General features: G+C 42.7%; 1 protein-coding gene across 1 annotated transcript; it reads right to left on the minus strand.

Annotated features, from left to right (window-relative positions):
- Positions 1-6,717: 6,717 nt before the first annotated feature.
- TMEM70 (transmembrane protein 70) lies at positions 6,718-19,401 on the minus strand. The gene is made up of 3 exons (XM_010351432.3): positions 19,044-19,401; positions 16,582-16,687; positions 6,718-10,462 (listed from the first exon to the last, which is right to left on the minus strand). Exons 1-3 carry the CDS (start codon positions 19,251-19,253, stop codon positions 10,008-10,010), a joined length of 771 nt encoding a protein of 256 aa, XP_010349734.1. The 5' UTR covers positions 19,254-19,401; the 3' UTR covers positions 6,718-10,007.
- Between the last annotated feature and the right edge of the window lie 1,666 nt (positions 19,402-21,067).

The following is a 21,067-nucleotide window of genomic DNA, read 5'->3' on the forward strand; positions in this document are numbered from 1 at the left end:
AGGCAGAGGTTGTGGTGAGCCAAGATCACACCATTGCATTCTAACCTGGGCAACAAGAGCGAAACTCCACCTCAAAAAAAAAAAAAAAAAAGAAAAAAAAAAGGTGGAAAAATAGGTAGAAACCCATGAATACCACCAGGGGTCTCAAAATATCATTTCCCACTATAAGCAACCAGAACTCCTTGCAGTCTGGGGTAGAAACCATACAAAATGAGCCTAAAACACTTTGTTATATGAGAGAACCAATTTGAAGACGGTTCCAAAGACAGGTGTTTCTAGTTTTCTATAATGGCTATAACAAATTGCCAAAAGATTTAGTGGCTTAAAGCAACATAAATTTATTCTCTCACACTTCTGGAAGTCTAAAGTCTGAAATCAGTTTCACGTACTGAAGTCAAGGTGTCAACAGAGCTGGTTCCTTCCGGAGACTCTAGGAGAGAAACTGTTCCCTTGCCTTTTTCAGCTTTTAGAGCTACAATCCTTGTCTTTCTCCATCTTCAAAATGCATCACTTCAATCTCTGTTTCTATCGTCTCATCACCTTCTGCTCTGATCTCATGCCTCCTTCTTATCAAAGACCCCAGTGATGGCAATGGACCCAGCTGATAATCCAGCACAATCCAAATTAAAATCCTCAATTTCATCACATCTGCAAAATCCCTTTTCCCATGTAAGGTAACATTCATGGCTTTCAGTGATTAGGAGGTGAACATTTTGTGCCATTATCTAGCCTATGTGACTTTGTGAACATTAATAAGATAGTAACTGCAACAAGTTGAAATAGTTTAAGTATATTTAAATCCATAAGCTCATAACATTTTATTTATTTATAATTTTGTGAGACAGCATCTTTCTCTTTCAGCCAGGCTAGAATGCAGTGACATGCTCACAGCTCACTGCAACCTTAAACTCCTGGGCTCAAGAGATCCTCCCTCCTTAGCCTCCCAAGTAGCTGGGACTACAGGCATATGCTACTTTTTTTTACTTTACGGATTCCCTATGTTGCCAGGGCTGGCCGTGAACTTCTGGCCTTAATCCTCCCCTCAGCTTCTCAAAGTGCTGGGATTACAGGAGTGAGACACTGTGCCCAGCCTCATAACATATTTTTTAAGTCTACTTATCAACAAATGATGCTAGGAAACCAAATCTGTTTTTAAAACTCGCAAATAAAAGGACAGAATCAAGCATTTATCCTGACTTTTCTATACAAACTGAACTACTGGGTTACCAAATAGTAGAGAGGGGCAAATTCCTCTTGCCTTCTTGTACTTTTAGCTCTATTTTTAGAAGTGTTTTAGCTAGGCCGGGCGCGGTGGCTCATGCCTGTAATCCCAGCACTTTGGGAGGCCGAGGCAGGCGGATCATGAGGTCAAGAGATCGAGACCATCCTGACCAACACGGTGAAACCCCATCTCTACTAAAAATACAAAAAAATTAGCCGGGCGGGGTGGCACGCGCCTGTGGTCCCAACTACTCGGGAGCCTGAGGCAGAAGAATTGCTTGAACCCAGGAGGTGGAGGTGGCAGTGAGCCGAGATTGTGCCACTGCACTCCAGCCCGGTGACAGAGCAAGACTCGATCTAAAAAAAAAAAAAGAAGAAGAAGTATTTAAGCTAATAATTGAAAATGGAATAATAGAATGTAATCATTTTACAACATCTAATGAAGTGGTGGCATTGAGCATCAGCGATTGCTAACATCATAAAGAGACAAAACGATGTTATATACCTCTTAATTATGGTGACCAGCCTCAAAATGGCTCCCAATGAACCTTACTTCCTGGTATGCATGTCCTCGTGAAACCCCTCTAACATTGAATAAGGCTGACTGTGCAGTGACTATGTTCAAATTTCATGTAGGTCACACAACACATTATATGAGCTTACTCTCTTGGATCATTTACTCTGGGAGAAGCAAGCAGTGCTAAAGAGAGATCCATGTGATGAGAAACAGAGGCCTCCTGCTGAAGAGCTAGCACCACACTGTCAGTCATGTAACTGAGCCATATTGGAAGCAGGGGTCCCTCATATCCCAAGTCCAGCCCTCAGATGACAATAACACCAACTGACTTAACTGCTACCTCCTTAGAGAGCGTCTCAGCTAGGCCACATCTTATTTCCAGACCTACACACACTGTGCAGTGTTAGAAAAGTTTATTGTGACTTTAATCCTGTAAGTTTTAGGGGTAATTTGTTATGCAGCAAGATAACTGCAAGGTTCTTTGAACTGGCTGCACCATAAGCCATACCCTAAGTCGAGCCATAGCGACCCCCATGACCTGCATGTATACCTCTGGATGGCCTCCCAGAATTAGAAAATCTGAAGTAATTGGAAGATCATGAAAAGGGGAAGAATGATGAACCCCTGTGGTACCTAATTGACTTGAAACATTCTTCTGTTGTTCCTTATTTCCCTCCTCAGTTGACAAGGCAATTGGACTTTGTAACTGACCTTGGTCAATCTCATGACTCCAGACCCTAGGACCCCCTCCCATCTTGCAAAAACCACCCTAAACTGTAATTTCTGTAACTTTCCACTGCCTACCCAAACCTATAAAACCAACTCCTATCCCACTGCCCCACCCTGACTCTCTTGGACTCAGCCCACACGCACCCAAGTGAATAAACAGCCAGGTTGCTCACACAAAGCATGTTTGGGGGTCTCTTCATTCAGAGTGTGCATTTAACAATAACGAATATGATCATCTATAAAAGTAGTCTTGTCCAAAATAATCAAACCTCACTCCGATGAAGCTTTAAGATCTACTTACCAATTTATAGGAAATATAGAAGACAGAGAAACAGGTTAAAATACAGTTCAGGGATAGAAGAAGTAGAAAATCTAGGCTGAGCGCAGTGGCTTATGCTTATAGTCCCAGCACTTTGGGAGGCCGAGGTGGGCAGATCACAGGGTCAAGAGATCAAGACCATCCTGGCCAACATGGTGAAACCATGTCTCTACTAAAAATACAAAAATTATCTGGGCATCGTGGCACGTGCCTGTAGTCCCAGCTACTCAGGAGGCTGAGGCACAAGAATTGCTTTAACCCCAGAGGCAGAGGTTGTAGTTAGCTGAGATCTCACCACTGCAGTCTAGCCTGGTGACAGAGTGAGACTCCATTTCAAAAAAAAAAAAAAAAGAAAAGAAAATCTAGGCATGAGATCTAAATGACAAACAATTATTTCCCCAACAGAAAATTTGCAAGGGAAACAAAATGAAAATGGAGAGGCCTGGCCAGATGCAATGGCTCACACCTGTAATCCCAACACTTTAGGAGGCTGAGGCAGGTGAATCGCTTGAGCCCAGAAGTTCAAGACCAGCCTGAGCAACATGGTAAAATCCTGTCTCTACAAAAACTACAAAAATTGCTGGGTGCAGTGGCTCACACCTGTAATCCCAGCACTTTGGGAGGCCAAGGCGGGTGGATCACGAGATCAGGAAATTTGAGACCAGCCTGGCCAACATAGTGAAATCCCATCTCTACTAAAAATACAAAAAACTAGCTGGGTGTGGTGGCAGACGCCTGTAATCCCAGCTACTCTGGAGGCTGAGGCAGAATCGCTTGAACCCGGGAGGTGGAGGCTGCAGTAAGCCAAGCTGCACTCCAGCTGGGGTGACAGTGCAAGACTCTGTCTCAATTTATATATATAAAAAAAATTAGCCCAGCATGGTGAAATATACTTGTAGTCTCTGGCTACCCTGGAGGCTGAGGTGGGAATATTGTTTGAGTCTGGGAAGTGTGTACTCAACGTCTAAATGTCTTTTTTTTTTTTTTTCCCAAGACAAGAGTTAAAATACAGTTTAGGGGGCCGGGCGCAGTGGCTCAAGCCTGTAATCCCAGCACTTTGGGAGGCCGAGGTGGGTGGATCATGAGGTCAGGAGATCGAGACCATCCTGGTCAACATGGTGAAACCCTGTCTCTACTAAAAATACAAAAAAATTAGCTGGGAATGGTGGCACGTGCCTGTAATCCCAGCTACTCGGGAGGCTGAGGCAGGAGAATTGCCTGAACCCAGGAGGCAGAGGTTGCGGTGAGCCGAGATCGCGCCATTGCACTCCAGCCTGGGTAACAAGAGCGAAACTCCGTGTCCCAAAAAAAAAAAAAAAAATGCAGTTTAGGGATTTGCTCCTCTTGCTCAAGCTGGAGTGCAGTGGTGCAATCTCTGCTCACTGCAACCTCTGCCTTCCAGGTTCGAGTGATTCTCCTGACTCAGCATCCTGAGTAGCGGGGATTACAGGCATGTGTCACTACGCCTGGCTAGTTTTTTGTATTTTTAGTAGAGATGGGATTTCATTATGTTTGCCAGGCTGGTCTCAAACTCCTGACCTCAGGTGATCCACCTGCTTCAGCCTCCCAAAGTGCTGGGATTACAGGCGTGAGCCATCATGCCTGGCCATCTTTTAAAAGACATGTCTGAATGTCTTCTAAATGTCTTTTAGAAGTCTTAAAAGATATTTAAACTATTGGTGTATGTAAGATATGAAACTTATTTGGAGATATATATGCAATTTTTTTAATCAACTCCTTATTCTGGTCTGATTATTTGAATCTTAAATCAAACCAAATGTGGGAAGAATTATGAAGCAATTGGAAATTTAAACAGACTGATATTTGATCACATTAGGGTTGTGGGGTTGTTTTGTTTTTGTAGATCCGATAATGGTATTGTGGCTACATTTTTAAAGAAGTCCTCATTTTGTAGAGTTATCAAAATAAATATTTAAGAAAGAAACATTGTTATGACTGGAATTTGCTTTCCCAAAAAAGTAGACGGCAAATGATTAGGGTCTAGATGAAACAATATTGACTACAAATTGGTCATTGTTGAATCTAGATGATAGAGTCATGCAGGTTCACTGTAATCTTCTACTTGTGTGTTTGAAATTCTCAATAAAATAAAAGCAACAACAAAAGTACAAGGTGTTCTAAAAGAATCAGAATAAAATTTTACAAATACATCCACACTGAGACTGTCATTCATTTCTTTTTTTTTTTTTTTTTTTTTTTTTTTTTTTTTTTTTTTTTGAGACGGAGTTTCGCTCTTGTTACCCAGGCTGGAGTGCAATGGCGCGATCTCGGCTCACCGCAACCTCCGCCTCCTGGGTTCAAGCAATTCTCCTGCCTCAGCCTCCTGAGTAGCTGGGATTACAGGCAAGCGCCACCATGCCCAGCTAATTTTTTTGTATTTTTAGTAGAGACGGGGTTTCACCATGTTGACCAGGATGGTCTCGATCTCTCGACCTCGTGATCCACCCGCCTCGGCCTCCCAAAGTGCTGGGATTACAGGCTTGAGCCACCGCGCCCGGCCGACTGTCATTCATTTCTAATGGCCATCTTGTTACTTTTGCTTCCAAAAGCCTTTCAGTACAGTGAGATCTACATTAGGGAAAAGGATTGCAATATTTTATTGTTAATGGGGTTATTACCTGATATAACCCAGATGTCAGCTAGGATCACCCTGCCTTTTCAGATGCAAATAGGTGATTTTTGAGATGCAAAAAAGTGATTCACCTTCCCGAGACCCTGAGAGATTCATTACCTTCCCTGTCTTCCTGAGATTACTCTGCCTGAGGTAGGGTAGTAAAGTGGCATGAGGGAGGTGTGTATGTTTCTCCTTTTAACTTTGGCCTGAGTTGGTTCTGCTGATTATTTCAGGGATGAATCACCCTATTATCCTATGCATGCTGATCTTTTCTCCTTCCTAGTCTCTCATTCCAGATCATGCCCTTGAGATGTCACCTTTCCCACTTAGTGTAAGTGTATTTTTCCCCTAGACTACCAAGTTGTCTTCTGAAGAATTATTCTGATATCAACCAATAAAAACAAGTTTTTCACTCAGCTACACAGTGAGAAAATGATCACATGGATATAGAACATGTAAAGAAAGAAATACATTGTGCTCAAAACAAGTTAGAATAAGAGGTAATCCTGTGTGAGAGATGAGAAAGTTCTTCAAAGTTTATGTCTTAGACTACATTATAAGAAGTTACAATCTCTTGCTCAACGGCCATTATCTGCTATTAGCATAAACATATACCCATGTATATTCTCTAAATCAACTATGTCTTAAATCAGCTACCTTGACTCGCTCCAGCATGTCTGAACAGAATTGGGCAAGCTCCAAACCCTAGTGCATGCCATTCCTTATTTGGAAACCGTCCCGACCTTCTCCTGACTAGCTTTCTCTTTTTCCTCATCTTCTTCCTTGTCTTCTTTCCCCCTTATCTATTTAGGAAATTTTTAAGTTTTTAGCCAATCAAGTTTTTAGCATAGAATGTGAGGTCCCATTCCAGCCAATGAAAACTGGATACAGGAATAGAGCAATTGCTTCAGGTTATGGAAGTTATAAATGTCCCTGTCTCCTTTGTTCAGGTGTGCTCTCATAGCAAGACTGCCAGTGAGTTGCACCTTTTCTGCAGAAAGTAAACTGGCCTTGCTGAGCGGTCCATTTCTCAGTGTGAATTCTTCCTGGCATTATAAACCCGTTTCCAACATCTTGGAAGAGAACTTTAAAATGTAAAAAATGCTATTTTTTCTGGGGAAAACTAGGAGTGATTTTTCCTTGTTTTTGAGATAGGGGTCTTGCTCTGTCACCCTGGATGGAGTGCAGTGGTGCAATCCCAGCTCCCTGCAGCCTTGATCTCCCAGGTTCAAGCAATTATCCCACCTCAGCCTCTCAAGTAGCTGGGATTACAGGACAGCCACCACAACCAGCCTCTTTCTTCCTTCTACTTTTTTTTTTTTTAACTTTAGCTTCTGTATTAGTCTATTTTCATATTTTCCTTCTACTTTCTAATATAGCCATAGTGAACATTTGATCATGGAATAACTTTTTATAGAAAGGTATCTCTTATCTCAGAGGTGTCCAATCTTTTGGCTTCCCTGGGCCACATTGGAAGAATTGTCTTGGGCCACACATAAAAGACACTAATGATGGCTGGGTGCAGTGGCTTATGCCTGTAATCCCAGCACTTTGGGAGGCAGAGGCGGGCAGATCACCCGAGGTTGGAAGTTTGAGACCAGTCTGACCAACATGGAGAAACCCTGTCTCTACTACAAATACAAAAAATTAGCCGGGTATGGTGGTACTTGCCTGTAATCCCAGCTCTTCAGGAGGCTGAGGCAGGAGAATCTCTTGAACCCAGGAGGCAGAGGTTGCAGTGAGCCAATATCACACCATTATACTCCAGCCTGGGCAACAAGAGAGAAACTCCATCTCAAGAAAAAAAAAAATACACTAATGATAGCTGTTAAGCTTTAAAAAAAATCTCAAAAATAAAATGTTATAAATTTGTGTTGGTCCACATTCAAAGCTGTCTTGGGCTGCAGGTTGGACAAGCTTGCCTTGTCTAGTAGGTTGCTATGAAAAAAAAAACAGAAAGACATCTCTCATTCATTGCTAGGGTACATCTAGGGGACAAAGGACAGAGGAGCAAGCAGGCAGCGGCCCAACCTGAGCAGAAGATGGTACAGAGGAATGGGGATGGGAATTCTGAATCTGGTGAGCTGGACAATCTGAGCAGAGGGCAGGCTCTAGGTTTCAGAAAGACGGCTTTTCTGTCTTACCTCCTGTGAATAAGTTTTAGCAGCCTGGGACTTGAGTGATCTTTCTCTTTGGACAGATGCCTCTGTTGCTTCCCCATCAACATCCCTCATACCCATGTATGCCATAAAGTTTAAATTTACTATCATGATGGCCATAGACGATGTTAGGTAGCTCCATAAAGACAGGCTGGGTGTTTTGCTCTTAACTGTGATCTTAGTAACTAGCACAGTACTGGGCATTTAGTAAATAGCTACTGATCTAAACAGTGTGGTTTGAGGCTTCTTGTTCCTGGCTGAAAATCCTTGGCAAGACTTTACAATAGAGTTAAAAATCTTACAATGGATATTCTTGGTAAGGCTAGCATAGAGATAGCAATTTTACACAAGGTATTTTTACCTATTTAGTATCAGTGGTTTTCCTACACCCATAGGGTGCCACCAAGGGAGGAGTGCACAGCTGGAGAAACAAATTAAGACCACTAAAGACAACACTACTTATTTCCCTTAGAGCTAACCACCAATTCAACTGTACATGAATATTCTTATGGGCAATCATGCCAGGGGTTAGCAAAAACCTGTGTTATGAACCAAAGGAGACTTAAAACTGCTACTGTAATTTGTGAATTTCTTGAAATCTGGGGTTTTAATTTTATTTATTTATTTTTTTGAGATGGAGTTCCGCTCTTGTTACCCAGGCTGGAGTGCAATGGCGCGATCTCGGCTCACCGCAACCTCCGCCTCCTGGGTTCAGGCAATTCTCCTGCCTCAGCCTCCCGAGTAGCTGGGATTACATGCACATGCCACCATGCTCAGCTAATTTGTTTTGTATTTTAAGTAGAGACAGGGTTTCACCATGTTAACCAGGATGGTCTCGATCTCTTGACCTCATGATCCACCCGCCTCGGCCTCCCAAAGCGCTGGGATTACAGGCTTGAGCCACTGCGCCTAGCCAGAAATCTTGGGTTTTAAAAAATTTAACAACCAGTAATCAATTTATGAAAATAGTTGACTTAAGCATCTGCAATGGTGAGTTTGATCTGAACTCTTGGCTCAATACTGATGGAAGTAATCTGCTTAACAATCTCAGGGCTGTGCAAGTCAATGAGTCAACTGTGGATTCTCATCTGGAAACAATCCCATGTCTTAGAAACTTCACAAGTTTTTCTTGCAATGATTCTCAAAGTCTTGGTAGGCATTCAAACTGGTTCTTTCAGATTCTTTACTTTTGCTCCTCTGATAAAGTCAGCACACACCTTCTCCAGGGATTTTACGTTGCGACTCATTTTAGAGTAGTCTGAATTCAGTGAATTGCCACCTCTGGCTCCACGGGTGTTTTCCCGGTATCTTTAAAAGCCATGGCTGTACTCCCGGCAATGGCTCACACCTGTAATCCCAGCACTTTGGGAGGCGGAGGCAGGCGGATCACCTGAGGTCGGGAGTTCGAGACCACTCTGAGCAATATGAAGACACAGTTTCTACCCAAAATACAAAATTTGCCAAGCGTGGTGGCGCGTGCCTGTAATCCCAGCTACTCAGGAGATTGAGGCATGAGAATCTCTTGAACCAGGGAGGCAGAAGTTGTGGTGAGCTGAGATCACACCATTGCACTCAAGCCTGGGCAACAACAGCGAAACTCCATCCCGAAAAAAAAAAAGCCATGGGTACTGCAAGGCTTCCAGACCAGCTTTCTGAGTGATTTGGTTCATAGGCAGGAGCAAACAGCAGTGAGTCAAGAGCAGGAGCAGGTGGACCACAGCTTCACACTACCTGTGACTGTCTTTCTCAAAAGAGAGAACAAGTTTTTTAATGTAGGAAAATATTCATACACTTAGAAAAATCCATACAGAGAATAAAGTAACTCTCCCATTTGCTACTGACATCAGATGCCCAGTTTAGAGTCAACCAGTTATACAGAACTCTTACACCAGCATGAACATATTTATTCACACATCTCTTTTTTTTTTTTTTGAGACAGTCTGACTCTGTCGCCAGGCTGGAGTGCAGTGGCGCGATCTCGGCTCACTGTAACCTTTGCCTCCTGGGTTCAAGCGATTCTCCTGCCTCAGCCTCCAGAGTAGCTGGGACTACAGACCTACGCCACCACACCCAGTTAATTTTTGTATTTTTAGTAGAGATGGGGTTTCACCATGCTGACCAGGATGGTCTCAATCTCTTGACCTTGTGATCTGCCCACCGCAAGCTCCAAAAGTGCTGGGATAACAGGAGTGAGCCACCGTGCCCAGCCTCTCACACCTTTTTCTAAAACAAAAATGGTAGATACTATGTTTTGGTTTTCAAACAGAGCTTGTTTTATTATAAACAAATATCATTCTCTGAAATTTAAAAGCTTTGATAGTTTCATATTATTTTTAACAATCAGCCACTAACAGAATGCAAAAGGCAATTTTATTACTATACATTGAAACATAAATCACATTTAAGCACCAACATTAAAAAATAAGCTCACTTCTCATCTTTATGCTGTTTCTCTTCACTGGCTTCTTCAGGGAATTCTTGGTCATAACCCATTAGATGGACAAAGTCGTCAGGCTCTGGAAAGTGCATTGGATTAATTAACAGTGCTTTTGATTTAGCATGAAATGAGGTAAATATATGCAGAGTGTCCGGAATCGTCACGTCATTCTGGTGAAACACTGTGGTCGTTTCTGCAAGCATAGCATTGTAGGTAATGGCTTTATAAGTGTCTGTTGTGGCGTCATGGTACAATCGAATGACATAGCTTTTTGTAACAAAGTGAAGCACCACTGGGGAGATCACCGTAAAGACTCCTAGGATGCCACAAAATACAATTCGAACAGACAAAGGCAGACTTTCAAATAATTCATTATTGTGTATAACGAAGTATGGCAGACATATAAGGCTAAGCAGACTCGTAGAATAAGAGAAGCATCTCACACCTAAATGGGGGGAAAAAAAACAGAGAGGATCGATACTTTTAAATTTGTGAAAGAATCAATCTTTGACCTGCATGTCAAATGAAGGAAAAAAAAAAAATCAATCTATCCCACTAATTCTTCCATCTTTCTTCTTACTGCATCAGATCAAGATGACAAAATCAAACCATAAATACAGTGCTTATTACATTCCAAGCTCTGTTTTAAGGACTTTACATATTTTGACTTCAACGTCCATGCTATTGACCATTAGAACGCACTGCCTCTCCAGGCAGGAAATCTGCTTTAGCATTTAAGTGGCCTCTACCTCAGTTCCACAATAAAGTAGTTAATATTACTTAAAGATCCTTACTAACACTCTACTATAAAAGTTGATTCAGATAGCAGATTATCAAACAAAACTCTCTATTAATAAGCACTCCAGTATACCTATCATAAATATTAAAACATGGGAAATTCTATCAAGCTAAGTGCCCAGGATTAAAACAGCAAATCACCAAAGAAATAACACCACTGAGGCATGGTGGCCCATGCCTGTAATCCCAGCTATTCAGGAAGCTGAAGAAGGACAATCCTTGAACCCAGGAGGTGGAGGTTTCAGTGAGCCAAGGTTGCGCACTGCACTCCAACCTAGGTAACAAAGCGAGACTCCATCTTAAAAAATAAATAAATAAAGAGAAACATATGGGAAAGGTATTCAACTTCTTTAGTAAGGAAAGACATTCAAGTTAAAACAATTAGATAAGCAACCTGAACAACATAGCAAAACTACGTCTCTACTAAAAACACAAAAATTAGCCCGGCTCGGTGGTGTGCGCCTATAATCCCAGCTACTGGGGGTGCTAAGGCAGGAGAACTGCTTGAACTTGGAAGGTGGAGGTTGCAGTGAGCTGAGATCACGCCACTGCACTCCAGCCTGGGCAACAAAAGTGAAACTCTGTCTCAATAAATACATAAACAAATAAATAAATAAATAAAAATAAAACACTGAGATACCATTTTCACCTGTTACCTTAGAAAGATAAAAAATGAATGACTTCTAGCAGAGTACAGTCACTCAGACCTGTAATCTCAGCACTCTGGAAGGCCTAGGCAGGAGGACTGCTTGAGACCAGTTTGAGACCAGCCTAAGCACCATAGGAGGACCTGTCTCTACAAATTTTTTTTTTTTTTTTTGAGACGGGGTTTCGCTCTTGTTACCCAGGCTGGAGTGCAATGGCACGATCTCGGCTCACCACAACCTCCGCCTCCTGGGTTCAAGCAATTCTTCTGCCTCAGCCTCCCTAGTAGCTGGAACTACAGGCACGTGCCACCATGCCCAGCTAATTTTTTTTTGTATTTTTAGTAGAGACGGGGTTTCACCATGTTGACCAGGATGGTCTCGATCTCTTGACCTCGTGATCCACCCGCCTCGGCCTCCCAAAGTGCTGGGATTACAGGCTTGAGCCACCGCGCCCGGCCCAAAAATTTTTTTAAAAAATTAGCCAAGGCTTGTCTGATGGTAATGAGTTATCAGAACATTGGTGTCACTAAAGTTGGTATACAACCCCCACACTGCTCAATTTGACTGGCTTAAAAAAAAAAAAAAAAAAAAGCCAAGTGTGGTGGCACATGTCTGTAGTCCTAGCTATTTGGGAGGCTGAGGTGAGAGGATCACTTGAGCCCAGGAGTTTAACGCTACAGTGAGCTATGATCACACCACTGCATTCCAGTGTAGATGAGAGTATGACCCTGTCTCTAAAAAATAAAAATTAAAAAAAAAATTTTAATGCCTTTGATATACTTCAAATGATTAAAATGAAAATTTTTGTTATGTTTATCTTACCACAATTAAAAAAAGACTTAAAATATAAATTTATCTTAGCTTTAATTTATAATTTTAACATGATCATAATAAAAATTACCATCTGTTGGAAAACAAAAAAGTTGAGACCCTAAACAAATTGATTATAAAGATCATTTGGAAAAACAAAAGCAGCAAAAAATAAATGAATAAATAAAACAATGTTCCAAACATTAAAACATAATAGAGGCAGGGTGTGGTGACTCATGCCTGTAGTCCCAGTACTTTGGAAGGCCGAAGTGAGTAGATCATCTGAGGTCCGGAGTTCGAGATCAGCCTGGCTGAGATGGTCAAACCCCGTCTTTACTAAAATATACAAAAATCAGCTGGGCGTGGTGGTATACACCTGTAATCCAGTTACTTGGGAGGCCAAGGCATGAGAATCAATTGAACCAGGGAGGTGGAGGCTGCAGTAAGCTGAAATCATGCCATTGCACCTCAGCCTGGGCAACAGGGGAAACTCTGTCTCAAAAAAAAAAACAACTCAGAAGACCCTATAATTAAAACACGTGTATTACTGGGGCATAAGTAGATCAACAGAACAAAATGGAAAATCCAGAAATAAACACAACTGCATACAGAAATTTAGTATAGGGTAAAGATATAACCGAAAATCAGTGAGTAACAAATGGGCTTTTTAATAATATGTGTTGGGACAACTGGATAGCTACAGGGAAGACAAATTTCAATCCATCCCTAATAAAATACACCAGGAAAATTCCAAATAGTTGAGATTTAATTGTAAAAAATACAATCATACAGACATAAGAAGAAAACATCCATGAAGTCCCTTATAATCTGAGAATGGGAAAACTTTTCTAATTATGACTAAAAAATACAGAAGCAATCAACGGGAAAGATTGATAGTTTGACTACATTTTAAAAGTACATGGATATAAACCCATAAACAAATAGACAAGTGCAAAAATGGAAACAATACATTTTTTTTTTTCTTTTTTGAGACAGTGTCTCACTGTGTCACCCAGGCTGGACTGCAATGGTGCAATCTTGGCTTACTGCAACCTCCGCTTCCTGGGTTCAAGCGATTCTCCTGCCTCAGCCTCCTGAGTAGCTAGGATTACAGGTGCATGCCATCACACCTGGCTAACTTTTTTGTATTTTTAGTAGAGACAGGGTTTCACCATGTTGGCCAGCTGCTCTTAAACTTCTGACGTCGTGATCCACCCACCTTGGCCCCCCCAAAGTGCAGGATTACAGGAGTGAGCCACCGTGCCCAGCTAACAATATTTTCAACTTATATCACAAAGGGTTAATATCACTAATACATAAAAGGCTTCTGGAATATTAGAACAACCGTATTTTAAAGAGACAAACGTACATGGCCCTTAAATGGATAAAAAATGATGCTAAACCTTATTGATAAAAAACATGCTATTAAAACCACAGTAAGATACTGGTTTCCCCCCAAATTGGCAAAAGTACAAAAGTCTGACACCAAACTATTGGTGAAGCTATAACAAAGTAAACACTCTTATACATTGCTGTTGGCTGAAGGCCTAATCATCTTGTGTCAGAAACTTAACAATATTTTAAATTTCCCTCTTCCCACAGGTAGTTACGATGACATTGCTAATTGCATGAGAAACAACAGAGATCAAGTTGCCACCTATGCTCAGCCAGGCCAAGCATGGTGGGTCACGTCTGTAGTCGCAGCACTTTGGGAAGCTGAGACAGGCAGATTACCTGAGGTTGGGAGATCGAGACCAGCCTGACCAACATGGAGAAACCCCATCTCTACTAAAAATATGAAATTAGCCGTGCATGGTGGCACTTGCTTGTAATCCCAGCTACTTGGGAGGCTAAGGCAGGAGAATCGCTTGAACCCAGGAGGCAGAGGTTGCTGTGAGCCGAGATCACACCACTGCACTCCAGCCTGAGCAACAAGAGCGAAACTCCGTCTCAATAAAATAAAAAAATTATAAAAGGGCCAAGGTGGGCAGATCTCAAGTTCAGGAGATCAAGACCATCATAGCTAACGCAGTGAAATCCCATCTCCACTAAATACACAAAAACACAGGGGTGGTGACACACACCTGCAGTCCAGCTACCAGGGAGGCTGTGGCAGGAAAATCGCTTGAACCTGGGAGGCAGAGGTTGCAGTGAACTGAGATAACACCAGAGCACTCCAGCCTGGGTGACAGAGCAAGACTCCGTCTCAAAAAAAAAAAAAAAAAAAGTATCCTCGGCCCATCCAAAATACCTTTTCCCTCCTTACTTTTGTCACACTGCAGTGGGTTATTAGTGTCTCCCCAAACTTCAAGTCCACCCACAACCTCAGAATGTGACTCTATTTGGAAACAGGGTCTCTGTAGATTTAACTAAGGACTGAGATGAGATCATGTTGGATTAGGAAAGGCCCTAAATTCAGTGAGGGTGTGTACGCAGAAAAGGACAAGCAGACACAGGGAAGGCCACGTGAAGACTGACGAAGAGACTGGAGTTACATGCTACAAGCCAAGGAATGACAAGGGTTGCCAGGCGCCACCAGAAGCTGGAAGACATAAGGAAGAATATTTCCCTGGAGGCTTCAAAAGATCTGGAGGCTCTAGGGTATCAGGAGGCCTTATTGATATCTTATTTTCATCCTTTCAGAATTGGGAGAAAATTTCTATTTTCTCCCAATTCCGGAGACTGGAAGTATAAAATTAAGGTATCAGTTGGTTTTATTTATTTATTTATTTATTTTGAGACTGAGTTTCGCTCGTTACCCAGGCTGGAGTGCAATGGCGCGATCTCGGCTCACCGCAACCTCCACCTCCTGGGTTCAGGCAATTCTCCTGCCTCAGCCTCCTGAGTAGCTGGGATTACAGGTACGTGCCACCATGCCCAGCTAATGTTTTTTTGTATTTTTAGTAGAGACGGGGTTTCACCATGTTGACCAGGATGGTCTTGATCTCTTGACCTCGTGATCCACCCGCCTCAGCCTCCCAAAGTGCTGGGATTATAGGCTTGAGCCACCGCACCCGGCTCAGTTGGTTTTAATTCACCAAACTTGTAGCAATTTTTTACACAAACCAGAGGAAACTAATATACATATACACTGTATTTTGCCTGATGTGAATAATTGCTATTTCTAAATGTATTCTGGGACTTCCCATCTTCGTGCCTTTGCTCACACCACTTCCAAGCTTGGGGTGCCCTTCTTGTACATCTTCATATTCATATCCTACTTATCTTAAAACACTCAGCTAAAATTCTATCCTGATCCTATCTGTCCTATCTTATCCTCTCCCTAACCTGAAAATAACGTTACCTGCCTTCTGAACTCAAATCTATTCTAATATTATAAATTACTTATTATGATTATGATGATGTATTCATCTTTTCTACCAGACCCTAGGATTCTGCATTATCTTTGAGGAACATCCCTGACACAAAGTTCCTGACAAAATTCACAGTGAATACTATGATGACATCGGTAATTATTTGTTGCTCAATTAACAGTCACTGGCAATGGGTTGGTCACGGTGGCTCACACCTGCACTCCCAGTACTTTGGGCAGCCAAGGTGGGTGGATCACTTGAGGTCTGGAGTTTGAGACCAGCCTGATCAACAAGGTAAAAACCTATCTCTACAAAAAATACAAAACTTAGCTGTGCGTAGTGGCACGCACCTATAGTCCCAGCTACCTGGGGGCTAAGGCTGCATATTCAAACATTATACAGACACTTTTTGTTTTTATTTTGTTAAATATCCTGCGAGAGATGACCAAAGAAAGTCTGAGTGCCTAGTCATAATATCACTAACAATACAGCCTTCTAACATCTTTTTAAAACCTAAAAATAGCCAAGCATGGTAGCTCATGCCAGTAATTCCAGCACTTTAGGAAGCCAAGGTGGCAAATTACTTGAGGTCAGGAGTTCAAGACCAGCCTGGCCAACATGGTGAAACCCTGTCTCTACTAAAAATACAAAAATTGGTCAAGTGTGGCGGCGCATGCCTGTAATCCCAGCTACTCAGGAGGCTCAGGCAGGAGAATCGCTTGAAGGTGGGAGTCAGAGGTTGTAGTGAACCAAGATCGTGCCACTGCACTCCAGTTTGGACAACAGAGTGAGACTCTGTCTCAAAAATAAAAAATCTAAAAATACAAATGTCTCTACATCTTATCAACATACCTCAACAACAACAAAAAAAGAAAATCTAATTTTCCTTATGTCTTGTAATTAAGGGATGCCATGACAAGTAACATATGGTAAGAATATTTTTACAATTCAAAGAAAAAAAAAAAGAGTAAATACTCTCACTTCCAATTACTCACCAAACACTGCTCGGGCCATAATGCCAGTATAAATAAGCCTTCCATCTTCTGATTTGTCAGATGGCGTATGTGAGCATCGAACATATCCTCCCCAACAAACAGGGATCTATTGAAACAGAGACCACTATGGTCAATCAACCTTCTTAAATTTTTTGAAGTTTTTTTTTTTTTGAGAGTGTCTCACTCTGTTGCCCTGGCTGGAGTGCAATGGCATGATCTCGGCTCACTGAAACCTCCATCCGCCTCCAGAGTTCAAGCGATTCTCCTGCCTCAGCACCCCACCCCAAGTAGTTGGGATTATAGGCGCTGGCCACCATACCCCACTAATTTCTGTATTTTCAGTAGTGATGGGGTTTCACCATGTTGGCCAGGCTAGTCTTGAACCCCTGACCTCAAGTAATCTGCCACCTTGGCCTCCTAAAGTGCTGGGATTACAGGCATGAGCCACCATGCCCGGCTTAAAGTTTATTTTTTAAATTGTAATGAACAGAGTAGGTAGGGTGGCTCATGCCTGTTATCCTAGCACCTTGGGAGGCCGAGGAGGGTGGATCACTTGAGGTCAGGAGTTCAAGAACAGTCCAGCCAACAGGGTGCCTGTAATCCCAGCTGCTCAAGAGGCCAAGGCAGGAGAATCCCTTGAACCCAGGAAGCAGAGGTTGCAGTGGGCTGCGATCACACCACTGCACTCCAACCTGGGCAACAGAGCGAGACGCTGTCTCAAAAAAATAAAACTGTAATGAAGAGAACTTGTCATGTGAGGTGACATAAGGAATTCTCCCAAATAATCTAGAGCTAAAGAAATCAATTGGCTGACAGAATGGCTTGCCTTTATTCTAGTCACAAGTAGAAAACTGCAGAGCTGGAGTCTGTTAGGTTTGCATCCCAGCTCTCAGGTTTCTAGGTCTAGAGTGACATTGAACAAGTAAAAATAGTGAAAGTTTCTTCTACTCCACTGTTAATGAGGACATCATTCCACTCTATTAAATGCAACACCTTTTCAAAAAATAAATACATTGGTGGCTCACACCTGTAATCCCAGTACTTTGGGAGGCCGAGATGGGTGGATCACCTGAGGTCAGGAGTTCAAAACCAGCCTGGCCATCATGGTGAAACCCCGTCTTTAAAATAAATACATACATACATACATTTAGCTGGCGTAATGGAACATGTCTGTAGCCCCAGCTACTGGGGAGGCTGAAGTGGATCACTTGAGTCCAGGAGTTAAAGGCCAGCCTGGGCAACACAAGACCCCACCTCAAAAAAAAAAAAAATTTTTTTTACTAAAATAAATAAAACACTCTGCAAACTCAGATTATATTTAAAGTCCAGGCCTTTTTTTTAAAGACTTCTAAAATATTTACATGTTAGTATTAAAAAAAGAGATCAACTATTTCTCTAAATACCTTGTAAATACCGTGTATTCCCTGGTCCTCTTTTATTTCTTGACAATAAATAAAATTTGACCCAGGGCAGCGGCCCACACCTGTAATCCCAGCACTTTGGAAGGTGGATAATCCCAGCTGAGTAAGGTGGATAATTTGAGGTCAGGAATTTGAGACCAGCCTGGCCAACACGGTGAAACCGGTCTCTACTAAAAATACAAAAAAATTAGCCAGGTGTGATAGAGCGCGCCTGTAATCACAACTACTGGAAAGGTTGAGGCAGGAGAATCGCTTGAACTGGGAAGGCAGAGGTTGCAGTGAGCCAAGACCGCGCCAATGCACTCCAGCCTGGGCGACAGAGCGAGACTTAACCTCAAAAAAATAAATAAATAAATAAAAGAAAAGAAATAAAATTTACTTGAAATTCTGTATCAAATTTCAAGGGAACAGAAGCGTTCCCCAAACATCTGAAAATGAGTTTCACAGTGTATACACTTCAAAATGTAAAAGCCATGCCTAATTCCTCAATGCTGAAATTTAGTTAGATTACAAGTTCCATAATAAGCATTTCTTCCAGGTTTTAAGCAGGTTCGCCAATCCTGATATTTTACAGGGTAGAATTGGGAGACAATTTATTCAGATCAAAATTAAAGAATTAACATCTGCCTGACCCCTTTTCCCAGAGACCAAAGTAAGTCTTAAAAGTACAGCTCAAAGTCAGGTTTAACCTGGCTCTCCGTTCTAGTCCAAGGTGCTGCATCCAATTTCTTTGCAAAGTTACACTTCTAAGCTTCTGCTCGAGGATAGAAAAGGAACTACATATAGCTGTCACCACAAAACCCGCTGGATTTGGAACCACCATAAAAGTAAGCACTTTCCAGCCGTTCTCCTAGATCGCGGATGCTGAGCATCCCGGGGGCCCTCGGACTGCTGCTTCTGCAAGCCCCGCCGAGGGGGCTCCCACGCGCTCCAGTCAAGGACAACCAGGAAAGGTCGCGGAGAGCCGCCGGGGCTCCCCAGGCCTGACGCGACGCCCGCCCTCCCCGCCTCACTCGGGACACCAGCCCTCTGACGTCCGACCTGCGTTCGGCCCGGACGCTGGAGAAGGCGCGCGGCTCCCCAGGGTCCCGTGCTCCCGCCGGCGACCGGCCCTGAGAGCCTGCTGCAGAAGGCCGCCCGAGAGACAAAGGCCTTGGGGCCTGGGAACGCTGCGGCCGCCCACAATGCCGTCCTCCTCCCGCCGAGCCGCAGTTCGACCGCACACGGGCGGCCTAACGCCAGAAAGAGCATCCCGCGAGCGACGAGCGGCTGCGAACGCCGCAGCTTCAGCAGACCAAGCGGAAGAGACCCGGCTTCCCACCCGACTGCTGCAAAAGCGGCGCACGCCCAGCCCCGGGCCGCCCGGCGGGCCGCCGTCGGCGCGTGCGCAGAATCTGCCTCCCGCCTGTTGCCTTCCCGGCGGTCCGGGTAACCTGCCTGGTGAGCTGTGAGCTCGCCGCTCTGTCGTTGGCTGAGCGGCTCCCTCCTTCTATAGTTCTATCATATTTATAACAGTGTGGAAGGGCAGAGGGGAAGGCTAGAGGGCTGTGTGAGAATGACAAAGCCTAGAATCCAGAGTTAAATCGTTTTTTCTCCTGGACGACACTTTTTAAGCCCTAAAAACGGTTTTCTTTGCGGAAAATGATTCTAGCCTGTTGGCACAGAAGGAAGAATATACTATTTGAACAAAAATGAATGATAACTTAATTCAATCATCGGGTTGAAGGAAAATAAATGGAATTTGTTCATGTAATATTGATACGTCTTATCAGATTTGTCTTCGGAAATCATTCACATCCATATACACATTGATTCATTACTTGGCGCTGAGTGCCTATTGCCAGGACTGAGCTAGGAGCAGAGAATACAAAGATACTAGATAAAACTGGGAATGCACGGTGCTTAAATAGAGGAGGAAACACCTGAAAATGGGCTACAATATAATGTAATATAATTAAGACACCGCAATATACAAAATGTAGCCGGGCTTGGTGGCTTGCACCTGTAATCCCACAGCTTTGGGAGGCTTAGGCAGGAGGATCACTGATCTCAGGAGTTTGAGACCAGCCTGAGCAATACAGGGAGACCCCGTCTCTACAAAAAAAAAAAAAAAAAAAAAAAAAAAAAAAAGACACCAAAAAACCTAAAACAAAACTAAGCGGCACATGGTAGTGAGTGCCTGTAGTCCCAGATACCCAGGAGGCTGAGACAACGGTAGGATTGCTTGAGCTCAAAGTCGAAGCTTCGGTGAGCCAAGACCAAAGCACTGCAGTCCAGCCTAGACCGCAAAGTGACCCGGCATCTCAAAAAAAGAACAAACATGCCACAAAAGTACAAAGAATATGATTAATTTTGCCTCAGAATGTCTCCAGGCTGGCTTCACATTCGGCTTAGTCTTAAAGGATGAGCATCTTAGTAATAGCGACACACTTTTGTTTACCATTACAGAACTATAACTGTTTTAGATTTGTCATATTATTTGCATCGGAGAGGAACAAATTCATAGTTTAAAATAATGTGTGGCCAGGGGCGGGAGCTCACGCCTGCAATTCCAGTAATATGTGGAGGCCCAGGTGGGAGGATCCCTTGATTCCAGGAGTTTAAGGCCAGCCTGGCAACTAAGTGAGACCCTATCTTTACAAAAAAAAAATTAAAAATTATCTGGGCATGGTGGTGCCTGCCTGTAGTCCCAGCTACTTGGGAAGCTGAGGCAGAAGGATCACTTGAGCCCAAGAGGTTGAGGCTGCAGTGAGCCCTGATTGCACCACTGCACTGGGTGACAGAGTTAGACCCTGTCTCAAAACAAATAAAAATAAATAAATAGAACAATACGATAATGTTGGCAACTCCAAATACTGTCTACTATTGGAGGGAGTATCCAGAAGGAGGAGATAATGATAACACTTCTATATTAATAACTTTATTTTATAAAAAGTTAGCTTCTACTTATATTTGTTTCTTTTAATATATATATTTTAAATAGTTTAAGTAATTTATATATATATATTTATATATATATATATTAAATAGTAGAGATGGAATTTCACCATATATCCCAGGTTGGT

This window comes from Saimiri boliviensis, chromosome 15 (assembly GCF_048565385.1).
Source record: "Saimiri boliviensis isolate mSaiBol1 chromosome 15, mSaiBol1.pri, whole genome shotgun sequence".
NCBI lineage: Eukaryota > Metazoa > Chordata > Mammalia > Primates > Cebidae > Saimiri > Saimiri boliviensis.